The 23,986-nt window shown below is 34.7% G+C and overlaps 1 protein-coding gene and 1 long non-coding RNA gene across 6 annotated transcripts in view; one reads left to right on the forward strand and one right to left on the reverse strand.

The window, feature by feature from the left end:
• The window catches only part of ARP8 (actin-related protein 8), a 112,388-nt gene extending 105,133 nt beyond the window's left edge, over positions 1 to 7,255 (reverse strand). For 2 of the 5 annotated variants that reach the window (XM_088966136.1, XM_088966134.1), the window contains exons 1-2: positions 6,829 to 7,255; positions 6,146 to 6,465 (exon numbers count right to left, since the gene is read on the reverse strand). In XM_088966136.1, coding sequence (XP_088822262.1) covers positions 6,146 to 6,456 — 311 coding nt within the window. In that variant the 5' untranslated portion in view covers positions 6,457 to 6,465; positions 6,829 to 7,255. Of the gene's footprint in view, positions 1 to 6,145; positions 6,804 to 6,828 lie in introns of those variants that run through there. The other 3 variants (XM_088966137.1, XM_088966135.1, XM_088966133.1) reach the window with 3 other exon arrangements.
• Positions 7,256 to 7,991: 736 nt separating this feature from the next.
• On the forward strand, positions 7,992 to 9,471 carry LOC148874938 (uncharacterized). The gene is made up of 2 exons (XR_016105548.1): positions 7,992 to 8,242; positions 9,233 to 9,471. It is a non-coding gene; the product is annotated as an uncharacterized LOC148874938 (long non-coding RNA).
• Positions 9,472 to 23,986: the final 14,515 nt, after the last annotated feature.

Raw genomic sequence — 23,986 nt, forward strand, 5'->3', positions numbered from 1 at the left:
GATGTCTTGGCTGTGTAATTCAATGTTACCCCATATTGGTAATTTTTTTTTGTGGGCTAATATAACAAAGGAGATTTAGGATGGAGTGGTTGAGACCTATTCCTAGAAACAGAATGTAGCTAGAGCTTATTAGTTGAGGGATCAGGTGATTAATACAAAATAGGGAGATAGACCTCTTGCTATGTATTTCTCCTTGCTGAAAACACTTTGGTAGGAGATAGGTCACTTAGAGACTATGGTTTGTGAGAGTACGAAAGATGCAACAACCTATCAGAAGTTGGTGGAGAAGAATAGGGTCTTTGAGTTCTTAGTTGGACTGAACCCTAAAGTTGATATTGCAAGGCAACACATCCTTTCCAGAGAGAGTGTGATTCTTTCTCGAGCTTATGCCTGTGTCTAGAGAGGAGAGTAGGAGGAATGTTATGTTGAGACAGTCTAGGATTGACCAGTCGGCTATGGTTAGTACAACCAAACCTAAGCCAAATGGAGATAGGGGGAGTAGTGAGATCAGGAGGGAAGATAAGAAGGACTTGGTGTGTGAGTATTGCAAGAAGTCTAAGCATACCAGAGACACCTGTTGGAGGCTCCATCTGCGATTTTAACCTTTTGATTCCCTGCACAGGGTGTATATGAAGAAAAGAATTGCGAAGTGCCGGTCAAATGATCAGTGGCACCTGAATCTAATATCCAGGAGCCATTAGATTTGGTACAATCAATGGCTGCAGTGAAAAAATTACCTGACTGAGCTAGAGAACAGGATGGGTTAGAATTTCCTAACGATTGAGATTGAAACATTTTATATAAGTGCTCTATTTGTTCCTTTGTGAAAGGAAGAGACTCTGAGGATGATTGCTGCCCTGGATCCGAATTGCTTACTTGAAACGCGTAGACATCTCCCCCTGACTTGTTGTCACTTCCTGATTTTTTCTTCCAACCCGTCGGTTTCCCATGCAGCTTCCAGCAGGTTTCCCGAGTATGCCATGGCTTTCTACAATGATCACACCAAGGCCTTTTCTTTCCTCCTCGTCTATCTCCTTCTAAGTCTGCACCTCGGGCCACAAGAGTGGACCTTTCATTCTCTGTTTTTGTTTCATTAACATTCTTCAACATCACTTGCCGTCATGCTTGATACGTCCCCGAACCTCATCGAGTTCTTTATTCAAACCAGCCAAGAAAACAAATACCCGACCTCTTTCTATCTTCTTTTTGTACTGAGCACTGTCACTCGGACTATGCCATTCTTCTTCTTCAAATAAATCCAACTCCTGCCAAACAGCCATCATCTCATTATAATAAGCTGTTACTTCACGTTCACCTTGTTGTATCTTCCACATTCGGGTATTTAGTTCGAACAGTTGTGAATGATTGTCCAAATCCGAATAGGTTTCCTTAACAGCTCCCCACACATCGCGAGCCGTCGGTAGGAACATGAATGGTTTTCCAACCACCAGATCCATGGAGTTGATCAACCAGGCGGTAACCATTAAATTTTCAGAACGCCACTGCCTGTACTTTGGATCATCAGTGGCTGGCGGTTTCACTTCGCCGTTCAAATAGTCGAGTTTCCCTTTGTCGTCGATCACCAACCACACGAACTGAGACCACTCAAGATAATTTTTTCCATTCAATTTGTGAATGGTAATTTGAAGAGAATTCTCAGAAAGAGAAATAGCCGCTAACTGAATACCTCCCTCTGAAAACGTCACACCGCTGGTAGCATCCAAAGAGGCTGAACCAGAGCCAACCATGGCGGCCTTAAAATTCATGATCGAACCCTAAAGCTCTGATACCATGTGGCGAAATATAGAGGGACAGAGAAAAGAGAATTTTCTTTATTGATAATAAAAACATGTTGAGCATACAACTTAAATAAGAAAAGATAGGAAAGGCAGACCCCTAGAATCTCTCACAATCAGGGATTGACTAAATCTTTCCCTTAATCCTAGGATATGACTTTCCTAAAATTATTCAAATCTACTCCTTCCAAAATTTATTCAAATCTCTTAATCAATCGAATCCTATCTTTCTTACTTTACCGACATCACGTCTCCATGGGAGTCATTAGAAACAAGAGAAAACGTTGTCACTCCCTCTAGAGACCTCAGAAATCCCTAGAACTTAAACAGCCCCCCTCAGAAATCACTAAGAACTCCAAATAATCTAGAGCACCCCTTCCCAAGTCAAAAGTGAAGAGTCATACTGCAATCAAGATTCCTCCCCCTTGTCCAATCCTTCCTGATTTTGGTGATCAACCCAAGATCTACTACAAGGGGTTCTAGATCTACCAAAAAATCCAAAAAGTGGGCACTTTTGAGGTCATCAATCAGCCCTCTAACTCATCATGCAGTCAGCTGATCTAGGGCTGCATGATGGGAGGCATAGGAAAACTCAAATCCAGCTCTGATACCAAATAGAAATCTGTAGAAACAAAAAACTGTGGAGAAAGAAGAAGAGAGAGAGATGGAGAAAAAAATAAGAGAGATTTCAAATCTGGCCGCCCCCCCCCCCCATTGATATTTGTACTTTAAGTCAAAATTATGTACAATGACTTATATGCCCTTATAGGGCAACTAACCCAAAAAAACTCAACAAAAGACTTAAAAACACCACTCTAAAGGGTCCCAACAAGTGTACTGTGGTCCCCACTCCCTAACTAAACAAATTAACCAATAAATCTACACAAAATCCTCAACAGTTTTTTTCTCTTGAGAGAGCCTTGGGCTCCTCCCCCTTCTTGTACTCTCTTTTTTTCATTTTTAATAAATTTTTATTTTTATTACCAAAAAAATCAATTAGATAAGCATTTTATTTCCAACTAGAACCCTAAACTCCCACCAACCAAGACACCCAAGTAACAATGACAACAACAACACCTCACAAGAAATTGAGCACACCTATAAGAAGTTAATGTTGATATAGAGTTCCAAGATCACAAAGCAGACCAATCCAGAAGTTCAACTAAAATCTATTGGATTCACACTAAGCACAACAATAAAAAACCAAATAGGTTGTCTAAGTACATAGATAGTATGACATTTCAAATACAATGAGGAGATGAAGGTTAAACTTGATGAGATTGTTAAACCTGTCAGTTTTCTATATTTTAGTGCCGCAGGGACGCATCTGTAATTTCCCTTCTTTTATCATTAGATTGGGTCACCCTAATATAAATACAAAATCTGGTTCCTCCAGCCTAAGTTTTTTGAAATAACTTCAATAGCTGCACTACTGCAGGCTACATGCTCAGGTTTCATTGTTGATCAGGAAATACAGCCTTGTTTCTTACTTGACCAACAAGCCACTCCACCATCAAGGGTAAATGTATGTCTTGAAGTTAATTTTTTACCATCTTCATCTCCTACAAAACCAAAGTTAGTGTGTCCTGTGACTTCTGAGTGATCACTTTGATAAGTTAATTTATGGTGTTTTGTTCCTTGGATATATCTGAGAATATCTTTGATACCTAACCAATGAGGAGGACAAATATTAAAATTCTACTTAGAAGTCCAATAAAACTCAAATATAACCTGGTATGCAACATTACATGCATGAGACTCCCTACTTTTATGCATACTACTTCTATTTCATGCTTTTTTTTTCTAATTTGTATCACTTTCTAATGTCATTTTAATTGTTTTTTATATTCAACATACTCAGTTACACTACAGTTGCCAAAGCTTAACACAAAATTCAGATCCTAAATATGAGCAACTAATCATTGATCTAACCATATCCAATAATGTTCTTTTACATCTTTATGTAGCATCATTTTGTAAAGGTGTATAAGTGTATATCCAGGTATTTTAATGGACTTCACCCGTATAAAATTTATGCAAACTTTCATAGTGTACTCTCCTGTCAGTTTTTTGTATCAGCTTTCTTCCCAATTTATTTTCAACTTCAGATTTGTATTCTTTAATTTATACAAGACTTCTATTTTTTTTTTTTTTTTTTACTAAATCAAATACACGTAACTGTGCTTAGGCTAGTCTATGAAAGTTCAAAAAGTATTCTATGCCTTACTGTCTATTAATATTATTGGACTGCAAATATTTGACTGTATTATGTCCAAAAGTATTCTATGCCTAGCATCACTCATTTGTAGGTGGTCTAGTGCTATAATACCAATGAAAGACCCTGTGATTCTGACTGGGCTAGTTGCCCTCTAATCCAACACTCAACCATGGGATATCTTACTCTGCTGGGTTCCTTTCCACTCTCTTGGAGGTCTAAAAACAGCACACCATTTCCCAGTCCTCTGCGGAAGCTGAGTACCACGCCACGCCATGGCCACTACCACTGCTGAACTCTTGTGGCTGAAACATGTTCTTCATTACTTTAACAGTTTTCCTTCCTTCCATGCAATTGCACTGTGACAGCAAAGCAGCACTCCATATAGCTGCCAATCCCGTGTTCCATGAGCATACTAAGTGTTACAGTTGGCTGTAGAATGGTAGTCTAGCCATTTTACTTTATGTTATATGCTTGATGTAATTACTATTATATTCTAAGTTAGGTGATGTGTCCCACACTTAAATGGGGGCACAATAGTCATTGTGCTTTTATTTATAAAACTCAATAAATCTGGCCGACTAGAGAGAAGTTACCTCTTCTTCTCATTCTTATTTTCTGTTGTTCTGAAATTGAAACCTATACAGATCTGACTTTATCACTAAGCAATATTGACATCAATTGCCATTTTGTATGCGAACATGTCCAAAGTGGAGTAATTAAGGCTTTTCATTTGCCCAGAAGTTCCCAACCTGCTGATCTCTTTACTAAGGCTCTGGGATCAGACAAGTTTCACCAGTTAGTGTCCAAACTGGGCATTTGTGTCCTTCATGCACCAACTTGAGGGGGAAGGGGGGAAGGGTGTTACTAAAGTTACCTGTTACTGTTATAACAGTTGTAACAGAAAAAATCTCTTAGCTTGATGGATGGCGCACTGGGCCCACTTGCTTAAGTTGGTTAGTTTGTATATATAAATTACTTGTTTCCTAATCTATGAAATACATATCTTCATTTTCTCTCTTTCCTGTGTCTGGTATCAATTTACAGTATAGTATTTAAGCATCAGACTCGAGCTTCAGGTAAGGCCCCTTGGAAATTTTAAGAAATGTTTAACCTAAGTCCACCTAAGTTAACATTCATGTATGTATACAGTATGATAATCCAAAAACAATGAGGAAAGGGTTAAACTCATATAAAGTGGTATCATATGAAGAGCTAATGTGTTTCCAACTTTACCCATCACAATTCACAAGATAGCTCTATTTTTTTCGTTAATAAGATAGCTTTGTTGATTGAGGACTTTTTGATCAAACAATCCAACAAACTAGTTAACCTTCAATTTACAATATTAACTGAGAGCAGCTTCCTAACAAGTGTTCACTTTCAAGAAGTACAAAATCATAGCTCTATGTTTTTCGTTAATAAGATAGCTTTGTTGATTGAGGACTTTTTGATCAAACGATCCAACAAACTAGTTAACCTTCAATTTACAATATTAACTGAGAGCAGCTTCCTAACAAGTGTTCACTTTCAAGAAGTACAAAATCATAGCTCTATTTTTTTCGTTAATAAGATAGCTTTGTTGATTGAGGACTTTTTTATCAAACAATCCAACAAACTAGTTAACCTTCAATTTACAATATTAACTGAGAGCAGCTTCCTAACAAGTGTTCACTTTCAAGAAGTACAAAATCAATATGCATGATTGAAGTAATATTCTAGTTTGTCCCTGAACAAATCCATTGACCATTAAAATCCATTAATTTAACTACCCCCCAGGAAAAATACAGGTTTTTGTTTTGCATGGCTCTGCAGTGGGTAGTGTGTACCATCAAAATCAGTATATTTTAACCAATCAGAAGAATAAAATTTCAAAGAAGACAACTAATTCCCTTCTAGACAAACAAACAGACGAACAAACATGCAGGAAACTAACTGAAGTAAATACTTTTAAAATTACACATAATTCAACTTCTAGAAAAAAAAAAAAAAAGAAAAGTGCAAAAAAATAGTAAGTCCATGAAGTGGATACCACGAGATTTATATAATTCAACCACCCAGAACCAGAAAACCAAAAACAAACTAATGGATTTTCATTTATCGATGCATAGAAACAAGAACAATTACAACTTACTGAAGCGGGTTCTTCGATCTCAAATGGGTCTCGGCGAATACAATGGAATCCCATGGTTCCGGCTGATTCTGAAGGAAGAACACCCACAAGAGATTATCCGAAACAAGCAACTTCCATGACTTGCACACCACACTGAGCCTCGCCGCTTCCTTGGGACCAAGAAACATGAGAATTTGCAGAAATATATCAGTAGGGATCCGTTCAAACGCGCCCGTTGATGATGGTGATGGAGCAACAATCGCCAGCCTTTCTGAAGAACTCGAAGAACGGTTTGAGACAGACTCCCAGACCCTTTTCAGCAGCATCGCCATTCGAAGTATCTTGTGAGTTTAGAAAGGATCAGATACGGAATTTGAATTGACTAAATAAACATTTTGGAAGAAAAAGCAGCAGCAGAACGGTGTATACGAATGAAAGCAGTCGAATAACGTGAGCACTTTTGTTAGAAAAAAAAAAAACAAAAAACAAAAAAAAACAAAAAAACAAAATAAAAGAAATTTCCAATTGTTGCTGGAATTTCTGTGCTTCTGAGTTTGTTCTGAATCATGTGGATATAAATTTCGTAGTTTATGACTCTGACAACTTCATAGAAGTGCTATTTGAACGAGCGTTTAATGCCCGTTGATTCTACGCACTCAAGGAATACAACTGGGGCCCCGAAGATTGTGCTGTTATACAACTACCTTTCTTCTCTAAAGTCTTCTAACAGTGGAAGAATGGTAGGGTGAGTTCAGATTGACGGCCTTCGGCGTGCATTGAGAACATCTCCCACATTTGTCATAGGGAGTATTCACAATTCACGGTTGGGATGTGTTATGGGGCGAGTGTAAAACGCCCATGTATTATGGGATGAGCATAGCCATCGCTCTAGCATCGAAGGTGAAAACGTGGCATGTGCATAGCCACACGATGACATGCCACCGGGGACTTGTACTGACTACTAACCGCTCTGCCGTTCAGCTTTCGGTGCCAGAGGCAGAGATCACATTAACGCCCCCACTTAACGCGCACGAACGCCCCACAACACATCTGGGATCATATTCCAATGATACGAGAGATGTTTCTAATGCGCGCTCGCGCAGATGTGAATTCGCCACTGCACTTTTTCGCATCGTATTGCTTTGCACTAAAAGCTAATAGGAATGGCAACGGGGAGGGGCGGGACTAGAGAGTCTCTCCCTATCATCCTCGTGAAAATCTCCATTTCCGTTCTTATCCCCACCCTCGTTAAGGGGGATAAAGTTCCACGGGACCCATTCTTTATAATTTCTTTTAATGTTAATGATTTATTTTTTGTTTTTTTGTTTTTTATTTTATTTAAAAAATAAAAATAAGATAGCTAAAGTTTATAATTTTATAAAAAGATTCAAATATATATATATATATATTATGGGGATCCAACAAGGACTCCCCGCCTCACCTTAAGGGGAATCATCCGCATCCCCACCCCATTCGGATGGGGCAGATCCCCATGGGGATTAGGGAAATGAGGAAAATTGTCATCCTTAAACTAAAAGCTCTTTGTGCCCCACGTGCCAATTAGGATTAATTTCTCACAGAGCTCAAACCTCACCAGCCCCATCCCACCATATATCAGGAATATCTCACATGAATAATAATAATCTATTGATCATATATAAAAAGGAGAATGGAAAATAGAAAAATGGTAGAATAGTCTAATTTTTCATTTCCAATATTACCCCAATTTTTTGAGTTTTTTCGCTTTTCCATCCAAAGAATTAACCACCACCATAAACCAATGGGACCCATAAAAGGGATGTTTTGGTTTCATTCATTCCCTTTTCTTTTTCAATTTCTTGGATTTTGGAGGATCACCTAGGAGCTTATGCAACTTCATAACTTTGTAGCAGATGCTTCTCTGTTATTCCCCAATTCACTCGCTTCTCTCTAGGAATGAACACAACGAAGAAGAAAGAGTTGTTGTCTCCGTCCAATCGGTTCCCTCCATCTCCCAGTCAGCATTTGGTGCTGACCCTGTGATCTTTTTCATGCCTTCATGGGAGTTCCAAATGTTGTCGTGGACTTTTCCCTTTCAAAAGTATTTATAATCACCCGGTTGGATCTCAGAGGGTTCAGGTAATTTCTATCCTCCTGGCGAAAAAGTGCCATTGTCGACTCTTTAACATGGAAACGTGGATTATTGTACATTTTCTGGCATGCATGCATGAATTTGACAAAAGAAACCCAAAAACTCCTTAGTATGGAAGCATGAACTGTCCTGCACGCACCCATTCAATTCAATTAAATGTTGAATCCAGGGGAAATTTTCTAAGAGAAGTATTACATTATGGTAGGGTGTAGTAGAGATTATATTGGAGAGGTTCTTCTGTATGCAACTATGTGATGGTACCGTTGTCCCATTGGATGAAATTCCCTTACATTGTGTTTGGTTTGAAGGAAAAAGTAGGGAAAGGAAAGGAAAGGTATGGAAACCTTTACAAATCTTGTATAAATTTTCCTACCTTTTCCTTCAAACCAAACATAGCCTTAATAAAATATCAACAATTGCCACTGTTCTGTCTTGGTTTTGAATACAAGGAGTATCCTTTTAAATTTACAACTTATGGTGGTGATGAAAATCATCTAGCTAATGATCTCTTACTTAACCCTTCTAATTATTTATACATTGAAATGATCTTGTCTTTCTTAGGTTGGTTGAACTAAGGGTGAGTCAACATATGTGCCACTTTACATTCATTTGTTAAGATATGTTGACTGTATTAGCCAATTCTAAGGAGCTAAGAATAATCAATCCATTGTTTACAATACAAGCAATTTGTCGTGAACTTGGTGTATTTGATCCTTATGAGGACATTAGTTTGGAAAGCTTAACAAGCAATGGGGAAATGGTTACCATGGAGTCTATGATGCTCCTGCTTTTGAACTAGATGATATTGAACTCACAATGGGTATAATTGGAGCCAATGTACTTTTTTTCATTGGTTGTCATGTGGTGATATTCCTATGCATCTGTTACTGGTTATTTAGATTTTTATTGGTATTTCTATGGTCTATGGTTGTGTTGTGTTCTTGAATGCCTTCATAAATGTTTGTTATATTTTGCAGGTTGCAAAAGAAGCTTCTAACATGATATTGGTATATGATAATTTCACTACAGTAGTTGTTGTACTGGTGAAGGCAAATCTATTTATAACAATATGAAGCCATTCGTTAGGTCCATTGCTCTTTCTTTTTTACTTCCCATGTATGTTGTTCAAAAATGGTTTTATTATGTACTTATCTTACTAGACTGGAAGTTGCAAATTATGGGGTAACAAGTTTTTTCATACTTGCTTTGTCAATAATATGAAGGAATTATGTCTAATACACTCTAGAACCTAAATCATAAACAAAAAATCTTTATACATGCTTAGATAAAAGTGTACTAAGAGACAGAATACAATATATTCTTGAGAACCACTTACGTTGTTTTATTAGTTTAGACAACTCTTATTGGGTACCAATGCGCCATGATTCTTTTAATGAATCATATAAGAGTTGGATTGGCATAATAAACTACATTAAGCATGCACATATAGAAATGAGTATATTCTTAGGAATGTAGTATCACGAAACTTCCTTTAGATTCTACATAGTTCCTAGTTGGGCAAGAAAATAGGATCAATCTGAATCAGGATTCAGCATTCTAATTTCACTTTCATCTATCAAGAAATTCTAATATCATTCAAATCTGCTATAAACAAGCTAGGACATACATATTGGACTCCTGAATAATGTTACAGGTAGTCTGGCATTCAATCAATGAATAATTGGAATCTTTGATTTGAAAGGTTGTTTCTTTCAGTAATGGATTCTAATTTGTTGTTTATTAACCTCTAGACAACTAATTCCTTCTATAGCATTGTATGCATGATAATTTTATTTATATGTTTGTTAACTATCCCGTGTTCTAGGTTGATACATCTTTTTTGAATTTGTGCAAAAATATCGAGGATGAGTAATCGAGGGAATGGCATTTTTTAGTAATTTAGGTAAATATTTTTTAATAAATATCAACATTATATTAATTATATTATAAAGAACCCACATCTGTCAAGAATAGGCAACAGAGACAGTACAAGGGCAATATAAAGTTGATCACAAAACTTTAAGCAAGACAAAAATCAGATTGCATATAGACCTTTGGCCCTAGCTCTAGGGAGTTAACTGATCTTGGGATCCACTTGAATGAGCAGTTTTGGTTTCTTCCAAGATTTCTGGCCTCCTTAACTAGAAATATGAAGTTCCATACTAATTTTATTTTAGAGTTAAGCCATTAGATCACCACTTTAGAATCAACTTCAACACTTACCCTAATTCGGTTCTGTGAAGCCCACAATTTAAGTCCTTGTAAGACCAATTCTGTGAAGCCAACAATTTAAGTCCTTATAAAACTACCAACTGTTCAACTCTCAATAAATTAGCGACTTCAACTACTCTACAAAACTTAATCTGATGAAATCAACCCTAGGATTACTCGGGAAGCAACCATGAAAATTGGATTTAAAACATTTAAGGTGGCTTCCAATTAATCATTCTCCTTGAGCTTCCCATTGAAAGGCCAACAATAATTTGTTATCCTCTTGAAAGATCATATGTTTTAGTATCTTTGTATTCTTCACATATTAGCACACAATGAACTACCCTTTTCGTGATCAGGTCAGTCAAAACCTCCACCCCCTACTACTTGTTGTCAAACAACCCCGTATTTCCTTCTCCCCATATATTCCACAAAATTGTAGCCCTTACACAATGTCATAATAGTTTCATTTTCTTGGTTTTACATTCAAACAAGTCTTGTGAAAACAACTCCAAGACATGTTGAAGGCCAGTTTATGACAATGTCAATGCATTGGAAAGTGATGGAGTAACATCCTTGGTCTTTTTCCATTTGTCCTGTTTCAGTTTTTGACGATCCAATCTGAGCTAGATCATACACAATATTTAGATTTTTTTTATCAGCATACACAATAGTTTAGATTGGGCAATGGTCAATCTAACAATTATACAAAAGCATCATTGGGTGTGCAAAAATGGCAAAATTAAATTGAACCATACATATAAAACCTAACAGGTTTAACATGGATATCTAAACTACTACTAGATGATTCGAATTCCCCACATGCACATCTCAATTCGCATTGGAACATTTTCCACACTTTTATTGGAGATGTTCCAATACATGGTTGGAAAAGAACTATAAATTGGGCCGGTCTAGCCTATCACTCTATCACATGGGTCATGTCGGACTTGGGTTTTCATGTTCATAGGCAGACATGGCACAAAAAAGTGGGTCGTGTAGTCATGGGCTCATAACCTAGTATGACGCATATATAGTATACAAAAAAATTCATATAAAATAAAGTTTAAGATTTTTTTCAAGTTTGTTTTTTTTTTTTTTCTCATTGTTCTTTACAGCCTCGCACGACCCGATTTACACCTCTAGGTTGGGATGTACCGTGGCGCACCCATGAGGTGCTCTCTCTACTTGGGGATTTGTACTAACCGCTCGGTACAAAATATAATTTGTCAGGTCTCGCTTCTTACATGCTTATTAAATAAAAAGTTAGATGTCAAAACAATTAAATAATTATTTCATTTGTTTAACTACAAATAACCAAGAAAAAACTGAATATTTTGGGCAGAAATCTATACAATGTAATATATAAAATAACAATAAAAATTCTTGTAAATAAAATAAAACCAATCTTAAATAAGATTGTATCTCCATTCCAAATGGAAGGCAGATATTAATTGCTCTCTCCCCATAATGAAATATAAAAAAGGAAAGACATGGTTACTGCCATACAAGAAAGGTATATAAAAGCCTTTGATAGGATAAAATGCACCTTCATCAGAAAAAAAAAAACCCTATAAAAATGGGAATCAATGAAAAGTGGTCCAATCTTTGTAATGGAATGTATCACCTCAATTACTTATTGGTTCCAGTTAATGGTTTCCCAAAGAGAAAGATTTAAGTGTACAAGGGGGCCGATCCTCTATCTCTTTACATATTTGTCTTGTGTGTTGATCAAATACAGCCCTAGACTTATGAAATTAAAACTTAGTTACACGTTGAAATTCATAACTAGGATTGAGCAAACGATTTGTTCGATTTAAAATCGAATCGAATAAACCAAAATTTCCAAAACTGAACTAGTAAAACTAGAAACCGAACTGAAATTTTTGTTCAGTTTATTTTGGTTGTTTTGGTTAAAACCAAAATGGAATAGTATGGCATCTATTTCCTTATGAAACTACTTGAATCAATAGAGAATGATGTTTTTTTTTTCATCAAATTTATACAAGACAAATAGTAAAAGATAAAAAACAAATGGAAATAAAATAACATAGAGACTCATCTATAGAATATTTGTACGTAACAAATAGTTTTTTCTTTTTATAACTTTCCAACCTAGAATTCACTCATTCAACCAAGAGAGATGCACACAGAATATCTCTCCATGACTAGCTTTACCTAATAAAAACCGAAAAGAAGATATTTCATTATTTCATGATATGCACATGCATGATCATCCTTAAACATAACTCCTACTACAAGCTTCAAGTAAGAAACTAAGACAATATGATATTATTAGTGAAGTATGTATGTACTTCCAAAGAAATTATCATTTCCAAGATGCCATGCTCCTTGGGCTAGTGGATCCGTTTACTTAATTAAGAAACTTGAATTCGAAAGCATATATAAATGATAGACATTTGGTATCTAAAAATTTGATCGCAGCCAAATAGTACAACATTATCAAAGCTATTGTTCAAATATCTGTACCTGAATATATTTCTTTTGATTTTGAACCAAATATTGGTGCATAATTGTCAATTAGAATTTATTCCTATCTCTGGCAGTAAACTAAACCTACAAAACCCATAAAAACACAGATTTTAGAAAGCATGCCTTACGTATGATACAACCAATTAATTCATTAAAATTAGAAATAACCAAACTTACTCTCAAAACCTATAAACCTTTGTTGATGTCTCTTGAAATTCTGGAATATTAACAATTGTATTAACAACTCCAAAGGGTGTGATTGAATGAGTTGGTCTGGAATTAAAATGATCCATGTTATAACATGGTTTCAGAATGTGTTTTGCTCTTGCACATAATTTAATAGGACATGTTCTTGCCATAACATTTAGATTAGAAGAAAAATGATCATATGACATTCCGCATCCATCCTGAATCTTCATTGGATAGTATTGGGTGTTGCTTGCCTTCTCCCTTCATACATCAAATGTAGTTGATTCTCTAATATATTGGGTATAGCAAGTGAATTCCATACTTTTCTTTAATTTTTTTAGAGATCTTGGAACCTCTTGCATATTCAAAGTGAGTTTCTTTGCAGCTTGTGTTGAATTATTTGTTTTAGAAGCAACCCTCTTTTTAGATTTCTTTTCATGGTCAGGATCATTAGGATGAATAATTTTCATCATTCCATCCTTGGTCCTATTTATGGAAGTTGTATTCCACAAGGAAGCATATCTGTGTCCTAGTGGGGTTGGGATAATTAGAGGGTAAACTAAACACTTATCACTGACATATATCATTTTTTCCCAAAAAGAAAATTTTTGCCAGAAAAAAAAAAGAGCTACACAAAATAAATTCCTGAATATCATATAACCAACATTGGTATGACCATTTGTAAGTGACACATATAAAAATAATAACAATAATATAGGCAACTGCCATACTATGGTTAGAACCCACAGTCCTAGCATAACACTTGCCTTTTTAGTGCTTCACATAAAAAATCCATTTACTCTATATTTATAATAGTAAAGCTTGTTACTTTGCATGACAAATCCAAAAATATTGAAGCATATATTCTTTGTTAAATCATATTAAACATTTCAAGAGCAAAATGCGAAGTAACTTCATATTTGTATGTCTCAATAACAAGAATCCCATGATTCTGATTTGCAAGGAAAATATTCTAATTATGAAACTAAAAGTTTTTACCATGTATATGTGATAAAATAGTTTCCTTTGGTGATGGAATTGTGAAAGATACCTCAGTCTATCCAACTGATAGAGAATCCACACATGGAATTAACCAAATTAGCAATCTGAATATCAAAAGGTAGAAAGTTCAAAGTTCCAAGATAGGATTCAATTCAAATGACCTCACTATTCTTGGGATCCTCTGGTATGTAGTGGAGTTGAGGAAAGTTCCAATATAGTATTCTTCAATGAACCCATGTTTCACTTACAAAAGGAGTTGAGGAAAGTTCCAATATAGGATTCTTCAATGAACCCATGTTTCACTTACAAAAAAAAAGAAAAAAAGAAAGAAAGAAAATAGATGCTAGTTCTTTTCCAATCAAGCTTGTTCATAAACCAAAAAAATAATAAGTATTGCATCATAAACCCAACAAAACCATGAATAGGTCCAAATACAAACCAAACATCATAAACATGAGGAAAAAAACATGAATAGGAAGAATCTTGCAATAACAAGTTTTATATCATATTCCCCATGTTTTCCATGTTCTCCATGTTCAGCCTATAAGAGAATTTATGAAATTTAAAAATTATAGTACAAATCTAATATATTATGCAATACAGGTATGAAATTTAAAAAACTTACCAAGTACAAGTACATAAAGAGATAATCAAATATCAACTATTATTGATTCTGATGTAATTATAACATTTGGTAAATCTGAAAATTAATGAAGAAAATTAGAAAAACACCCATTTACAAATTGAAAATATTGTTACTATTCTCAAGTTTACCAAGCTCCTCTAGGTCTTTTTCAACATTAATGGCATGTTGTGATGATTGGATCCAATTTTGAGCACATACAAGTGCACTTGCTATTTTAGGAGTCAAAGAACTCCTAAATGCATTAAACACTTGTCCTCCAATGCTAAAAGCAGACTTTGAAGCAACTGTAGAGATAGGAACTGCTAATATATTATGACCCATTTGTGAAAGGATGGGAAATCTGGGACAATTAACCTAGATATTAAAGTCATCATCTCCCTCTTCAGTATCTTTATTTAAGTATCTATCCAACTCTGATTTTCTATTTGCCCCTTCAGTTATTGAATAAATTTATTGAAAATTTATTGAAAAAAGTTGTTAGATGTGGCATACAAGGAGCCTGAAACATGCATTGTGAGATCATAAAAGTGTTGTTAAAATAATACTAACCTCCTAACACATGCCCAATCAAAATCGGTAGTAACCCCATCCCCCATCTCAAGTTCACTTCTAAAATAAGGATCATGATCATCAAACCTCTCAAAGGCTTTTTCAAACTTTTGAACTGCCTCCAACACTAAATAAGTTGAGTTCTATCTAGTACTCACATATAAATACAATAAACTCTTATTCTGAATTTTTTCAATCTCAACAAATTCCTTAAACTTTTGTAGCCCTGCTACTGACTACCTCATAAACCTTATTGCTCCCCGAACCTAATTAACAGATTCACCCATCTCTTTCAAACCATCGCTCACAACCAAATTTATAATATGTGCATACATTTCCTGTCAAGCAATTTCCCATCTAAAATACTAGTTCTCCAGTTAGCAATATTTTTCCTTCAAAATGCAACTACAACATCATTTGTACTAGCATTATCAACTATGATGGATGACGGGTTTGTTGAAGCCCTCAAAATTATTACTAGTCCCACAATAAAATATTTGCAGTAAAAGTGGTTCTAGGTCGAATCCCACAGGGAGCAAATCAGTAATTTCTTAGCCGATTGGATAAAGTAATTGTGTGGGAAAATTAAATAACTAAAATTAAAAGAATAACAAACTAAGTAAACAAGAGAAAATCAGTCTTACCGAATTCTGGTTCAAGGGTTCGGTTTGAATCGATTGGCCATCGATCCTAGGTACAATTCAGCATTCTTGCAATTCAAGCATTTAACCTTAGATTTATTAGGATAGCCATAATAAACCTTGTGTTTTCCTAATTCAGTTGACCAAACCCAGCATTCGATCAACACTTATCACCACTCAACTAGGTACGATATCGTTCCATGTTAAACAATGATAGCATTAAGATTTGTGAAAACAGTTAAACCAAAATAACAATAATTGAGATAGCTGCAATTACTGAATTTTGTTCCATCGATTCTTTTAGGTTGAACCATGTTAAAACATTGGTCAAAGGCTGTCACGAACAATTGACCCAAAAAGATAATAACCTAATTGCTACTTGTACCATTATTCGTGACAATTACGGATCACCAAAATCATGGATATCAGTAGGAAAATCAACATTAATTCAGTTTGTCAGACTAATTAACATTAACATCCAATAAAAATGTGCACAAGAACCAATGAATACTTGAATTAAAAAGAAAGAAAATAAAGTAACTACAGAACCTCACAATGACACAATCGAACCTCCCCACTTGAACCAGAAAAAGAAGCTTACCTACTCATGATCTGCGCATTCTCCATGCTCTTCTTCTCCATAGCCGAACTGCCTTCTTGCTTCTTGGTCTTCTTGATGATCTCTTGGATCTTGGAATGAGTGATTTTTAGAGCTAGTTCGCCCCCCTCTTTATATAGCCAAAGGAGAGGGTTGTTTTCCAACTCCTTCTAGGAGATCATCTTATCCTTAGGGAGTTTTGATCTTATCTTGAACTAATCCTATCCTATCTCTTATCTAATGCTCTAATCTCAATCTTCTTATCTCTCTAGGATTACATTCAAGACTTTAGATCTGACAAAACTCTCTCCTTGGAGATTACATTCGAAATTCGGACTCTTAACTCTTGAATTCGAGTTGGGCTGCTTCAAGGTACTTCTGCGAGTTGGGCTTAAGTTGTAAAATGGGCCTGGCTGCGAACTTGCTCCGACTTTGGGCTCATTTTCGTACTCGATGCGAGCCGAATCTGTTAAAACCCAAAACATAAAAGTTGTGGGCCTTCCTTTCATCTTTCTAATGCTTCTTGAATTGTCCAATTCGGTGTCCGGAATTGAGAGTTAGGCCCAGATTACTGACTATCGCCGAAACTGTGCAAAATCACCCGATTTGCCATGTTTTCTTCCAATTGCCTTCTTTATTGCCCTATCTCGAAAGACAAGAGTAATGAGTTCATTTAAGTGATAAATAAATATAAAAGAGTGAATATTAGAGGATAAAAATAGGGTTCTTTTTGGTCTCATCAATGGAAAAAACTTTATAAACCCCTATTCAAGAAAACACTTTTTTATTGCCTTACCAATAACCTCCCTTTTATGACTAGAAATTGGACAAAAATTCAAAATCTTTTTATTCAACTTCTGTCATTGTCAATAAAGTGGGTTGTTAAAAACATGTAATTGATCCTTTGCAATGAAGACCATGTGTCAATTGTAAGACAAACCCTTCACCACAAACTTTTTTAAGAAATTCTTCAACTTTAACTTTTCATCCAAATACAACTGATAACAATCCCGAACAATAATCCATTTAGATGGAATATGAAACCTTGGATAAGAAGTGCCATAAATTTCTTAAAACCCTCACCATCCACAAACTTGAATGGGAGCTCATCAATAATGATCATAAATGTTAACCACTTCCTAATAGCCTCTTAGTCAAATTTCTAACAACTAAGACCAAGGGGATTTATATTCTCACCATCTCCCTCCTTTGAGTTTGAGTATAACTTCAGTTCTGCTTATTTCATGTCAAAGTTATAAGGGTTCTTTTTGCATATAATCATGTGATTTCTTAGTGAGTTAGTCCCATTTTTTTAGGGTCACAACAAAATTCCCTATCACAATAGTCACATCTAGCCTTTAGCTCACCATTATCTAAAATAAACTTAGAAAAGTATTCCCATACTTCTAACCTTGGTTAGATGGCTTTTCTCTTTCTTTTAGTGGTTGTGTTTGCCTTGAAGGTTTGGATATGAATTTGCACCCTTAATACTAGTCAGTGTATCTCCTATTTGGTGTGGCATCTACAAACGAAGAAAAATATATTAAAACTAAAAGCCAAATGAAACTTATCACACCTAAATGTCAAAAAGAGAATGAATTAGCTTATATTACAGGATGCAACTCTTGAAGCCGTGGTTAAAAGTAAAGAGCAGACAAAGGCCAAATAAGCCAAGTCCAAACCCCTATCAAAAAAATTAAAATAATTCCATAAGAAATAGCAAAAAAAATTATATCTTTAAGAAAAGCAAATAAATACATTCAAATGTTTATTAATACATGTAGAAGAAGCCAATAAAAAATAGAGATATATTAATAAAAAAATAGAAAATATAAACCAAAAAATTGTGATGAACTTGAAATGGGAGGTTCGATGTTTGAAATTCAAAGTAAGAGAAAATGAATTAGAACTCCATAAGAAATAAAATTTACTAAAAATTAATACCCATGGTTACAAGAATGAAATACAAAAACTTAAGATGAGTATTTGATTTAATTTAAATATCAAAATATTAGAAGTAAAAAACTACACTAATTTGTTAACAAAACAGAAACATTTTCCTTCTAAATAGTTTACAATGACAAAGCATGAAACAAACAAAACAAAGTATCCCCTTGATAATATGAATGGAAAATGGATTAAAGAACATGATTTTTCATTACATAGTAAATAATTATTCACACATAGGGATAAAACAAACAAAAATCCCAAAATAATTGAATCCAATACCCAAGTTGCAAAATAACATATCAGAATAGCAAAGCAATCCCATCAATGTACCAATTGGTAGAAAGATACAAATATAATAACTAGATACTTAGAGTTTTAGATCAAAATTTAAGCAATGCACTTGAAAATTGAAGAATCCGGTGGCTAAAAATATCTACAGACTACAATACTACACTACTACAATCAAAATCTAATGGTCAAAAAATATAGGAAGGGAAGAATTTAAGAATAAAAAAAGGGAAAACAAAAACAAAAAAAGAAATATTACTTGTACCCTGCGTTGAAAACTTGCTAGTGCCAGATAAGGTAGGTGTGTAGTTTTTTGAACAGATACTCAAAGCCTCAAACTCAAATAACTAGAGATTTTGTTGGTGCCAGATAAGGTAGGTTCACAATCACAACTCACTGAATAGATAGATACTCATAGTTGTAGTTTACTAAACAAATACTCGTAGTTCGTTGAATAAATATTTAGAGATTTAGTTACTACTTGAGGCTGGACTTTAGAGAAGTTGAACTAGAACTCGTCACCACCATTGGACTAACTAATGTCGTCGATGGTAGATAGTGGGAGACGAAGCTTGAAGGTCGTCGATGCTAGGGTTTAGCTAAAACTTTTGGAGGGAACTGGGAAGACAAATGTCAAAGTCGAACTCGAAGGGGCTTTGTGGTATTGGTTTTGGTTTTTGGCCTAAGGTCTAAGGAGTAAGGAGGAAACCATATATTTTACCTATTTACCCTTGGAAGCTTGGTTTTTTCGGTTAATTGAACCACTAAATACCATAACCAAAACCGAAAAGCAAACTCCAACAAATCGATATTTATAAATAAAACTGAACAAAATCCCTAAACTAACTGAACTAAAAACACAGAACCCAAAATTTTGATTTGGTTATTCGGTTTTAACCGAACTATACTTTCCCCTATTCATAACCAAACTCCAAAAATCTATCGTTCATCACACCAACCTCCCCTCAAAATGGTCTCAATCTACGTAAAATATTAAAACCTTAACTCCACAAAATCAAATCTAATACAACCATTCCCTTAAGTATACTAAGATATAACCAACCCCCAAATTTCAATTCAAAATTCTCTTGTCTAATGTTTGATTAACGAAGACTCCAATTTGATATTTATAATTAAAACACATAAGAAGTCGTAACCTAAAGCAACTAAGCTGCATATCATTAAGTCCAAAATCCTCAAAAAAATCCGCATGTCCAATTTCAAACTCAAATTCCTTTGTTTCCTTCCAAAATAGGCGGTATTCATTTTCAAGCCTTCTTATTGATTGATGAGCCATAAGCTAAAACCTTAGTCTAAATAAAAACCTTTAATCTACCTCTTTGATCAAAGATCCATATCTTTCATAAGATTTAGGACATTCAAAAAAACTACCCATCAAATTTCACCCTAAAATTCTCTCATTTGACCTATCATCAAACCAAGATTTCATTTTAGCATATTTCATTGACTAGAGCATATCAAGCTATTGATCTCCATTATCCAAGTCTTATTTAAACAATCAAACCTCACCACCATGTTTAGATAGCCCAAAAAACCAATACGTCAATTTTAATGACCTAATTGACTCATTTAACCATTAAACTAGAAAGATTTTGTTTTAACGCATTGGAATAAATTGCCTATTACATTTGTCCCTGCAATACCAAAAGAAACCCACTAAGATTAATACCGGGAGAGTAGGTGTTGCAGGAGGGGGCTGTTTGGAATTTCCTTTTAAAGGGGGACTTCTTAGCAAAAAGGATAAATGTGTCTAAAAAAGAAAACCTAATCTCTTTAGCTAAAGCAAGAACTCTTTCCTCCTTTTTTTTTCTTTTCAGACCTAAGAGAAGGTGAAGACAATCTATCATTCGAGAATCAAGTTGGGGATTTATTTCAGTGATTTTTGGCATTAAACCGCTCTTTAGGTAAGTCATTTTATCCATTAGCTTTTCGTTTTTCGTTTTCTTGTGTATTAAACTTAAAATTAGAATTTTTGCCAGATGATCATTTTCTAGACAATCTCTAACAATAAAAATAGTTTTAATAGAGACTTCTTGACGTTAGGAACCCAATGAATTCAACCTTGTATCTATTGGATTTGTAGATGGAAAGCTAGGTTAAATTTTATATTGAAACACAAGGGACATCAGCCGACTTTAGGCCACCAAAAATTGGCATTCTGGTGACATTTTTTTATTCTAAATTGCAGTTCTTGATGAGATCTTTGAAACAGTACCAAGATCTCCATGTTTGGATTTTTGTACTAAAAGTTATGAATTTTTAAAGTTAGTATCCAAAATTTGCTCAAATATGGGATCCAAGAAAATTCTAAAGACTAGCCGTTTTTAGGCTACCAGAAAGGGGTCATCCAATGATTTCTTTAGACGAGAGTAATGTTTAAACTGTAATGGGCTGTGAGACCTTCATGACAATATATCATACTTGCGAAATGGACTTTTGAACCAGAAGTTATGAGTCTTAAGATTTGGATCCTTGAATACAACAAATCCGGAAATCTGGAGTCTTTGAACCTAAGCTAGTAAACTACTAGAGATTTAAGTAGACTAATACAATAAGTTTACAATTTTCACACAACAAATTTATCAATATAAGTTTTGAAATTGGTGGCGACAATTATTCATTGATTTATAGGCTTTTGGATATATCGTGATTCACTTGTATCGGTACTTTGGACTTATTGTGTTGTGTAAGTGACTTGTCATATTCCAGTTATATATGTTTTTTTCTTTTTTCTTTTCTTCTTTTGTTAACTATCAAGTAAATTAACAAATAAGTTCTTGGTTATATATTTGTTTTTGTTTATTTGAATTGGAATTCAAGCATGTGAATATTATGATTTCATAATCTAGATGATGTTTTTTTTTTGTTGACCAATATTTGACACATTGTTATTCATAAAAAGGAACAATGACCTTTTTTAAGTTTTTTTTCTTGGTTTAGCTATATTGTTATTTCCATGATAAATTCATTTGTGAGACTCATGTGTGGATTGATGTATCTGTTATATTCTAATAATATAGGACTACGCTTTGGACCCTGCCATTAGGGGTGCAAGTCGGCCGGGTTGGGCTGGGTTTTAGCTCATCCCAGGCCTAACCCTAAAAATTGGACCTAAAGTCTGAGGTCAAGCCCAAATTATCCAACCGAAGCCTAACTTGCACTTAAATTTTAGGCACTCAGGTTAAGCCCAAGCCCATGCCAAACTTGGATTGGTTAATCAACCCAAAGGCCAAAGCTTCGTATTAAAAATTAATCAGCCCAAAGCCTGTGCCAAACTTGGATTACCATAATACCATTAAGTAATAAGTTTCCTTAAAGTTAACTTCCAAGTAAAAATATATAACCATTAAAATTTAAAATCAATTAAGAAGTCCACAAAACAATAAAAGAGTCTAAGATCATTAAAAATTGTTTAGCTACAAGGTTTAACATCTCTCAAAATAACTTCAACAGTAGCCCAAGATCTTCCAAAATCCATTCAATTTCTTGTTCTTGAAAACAAATTAATAAACTCATAAGTTTAGTAAAGAAGTAATAATATTTAGATGGATATAGCAATACATGTTTAAAATTCTAATCACCTCAGCACTCATTATGTAGTAAGTTAGACATTAATAGAACTACCTGGATGGAGCACCAATTTCATCTGTCAAGGATATTAAAAAGGAAAAAGAACTTTATATTATAAGTTTATATTAATAAAGCAAAAGGAGAATACAATAAATAAGTAGAAATTGAAGTACCTGTCTCTATCTCCTCAAGAACTTTTAATTTTCCCTCAATTTGAAATGGGTTTGATGGATCTCTTAACCAATCTTGGGTACAGATCAAAGACTCAACAATCTTTGGTGTTAATGAACTATGAAATTGGTCAAGTACTCTACCCCTTGCACTAAAGGCAATATCTGAAGCAACGATTGATACAGGAATAGCTAAGATATCTTTTGCCATTTGAGAAAGTACACGATATTTGTTGCTATTGATTTTCCATCAAATCAAAATATCAAAACTTGAGTTCTCTTCTCGTGCATCTTCTAAGTAGTGGTCTAGTTCTGATTTCACAATCGTTTCTTCATTTCTTGAAACCATACGATATTCTCTCTTGAAAGATTGAGATGATTTAATAGACCCCACTACTCCACCATTACGAACTTCTTGTGAAGGTTCAATTGTTAAGACAGATGAAGAATCCATGGCTTTATATTGCTGAAAAAGTTTTTCCATTGTACATTTAATTTTATTCGTAATCTGATTCACCTTGTTAACATCTTCATATATTCGCAAATAACAAACCCTCACACATAACCCAACTTATAACTAGGATCCAAAATCACTGCAATCATCAAAAACATGTTAATCTTATCAATTTCACCCTAATATTTGTCAAATTTTTCCTTCATTTGCTTGGCCATCTCACGCAAAAAAAAAAAAACGATCTTCACATACAACAATGTGCCAACGTTAGAACTTATGAGTTTGTGATTTCACAATTTGTGAACCAAGACTCCAACTCCCGTTACTCTCCAAGAGGCGACGTTAGTAATAGTATTAGGGTTTTAGAGTTTAGATTTTTAAGAGGTTTTCACTTTTCACTCGTTATGGACTTTTGGGCTTTTAGCCTCTGGGTTTTCTTAATTAATGTTGCCAACTTGCCATAATGTGATTTGAATTAAAAGAATTTGAAATGTCAAAGTCTCAAAGACACACAAAGAGGGAAGTCATGTTTAGAAAAAGAAAGTTAAGAAACTAATTAATGACTTTGAGTAATGACATTGGCGGTTGACATGGCACCTAATATTAAATTAGTAATTTACTAATTAAACAACTACGATTAAGTCAACATAATAGCATATTAACATACGATTCATTGATTCAACTATATACTATATATACAACACATTGGGCCAAGCTTGAGCTGGGTCGGGCCGGGCTTGGGTTACCCAAGACCTCAACCCAAGCCCAACCCGAAAAAAAAAATAAAAAAACCCACCTTTTCAAGTCCGGGCCCAACCCGAGGACTATAAAATCCAACCCAACCCATGAAAAAAATCAGGTTGGGTTGGGTTGGGTTTAGGTTAAACCCATCCAATTCGCACCCTTACCTGCCATTGGGGATGAATACGATGAAATCTTAGATTAGTCC

Source organism: Nelumbo lutea, chromosome 1, assembly GCF_056320005.1.
Source record: "Nelumbo lutea isolate HS-2025 chromosome 1, American lotus-T2T, whole genome shotgun sequence".
Taxonomy (NCBI): Eukaryota; Viridiplantae; Streptophyta; class Magnoliopsida; order Proteales; family Nelumbonaceae; genus Nelumbo; species Nelumbo lutea.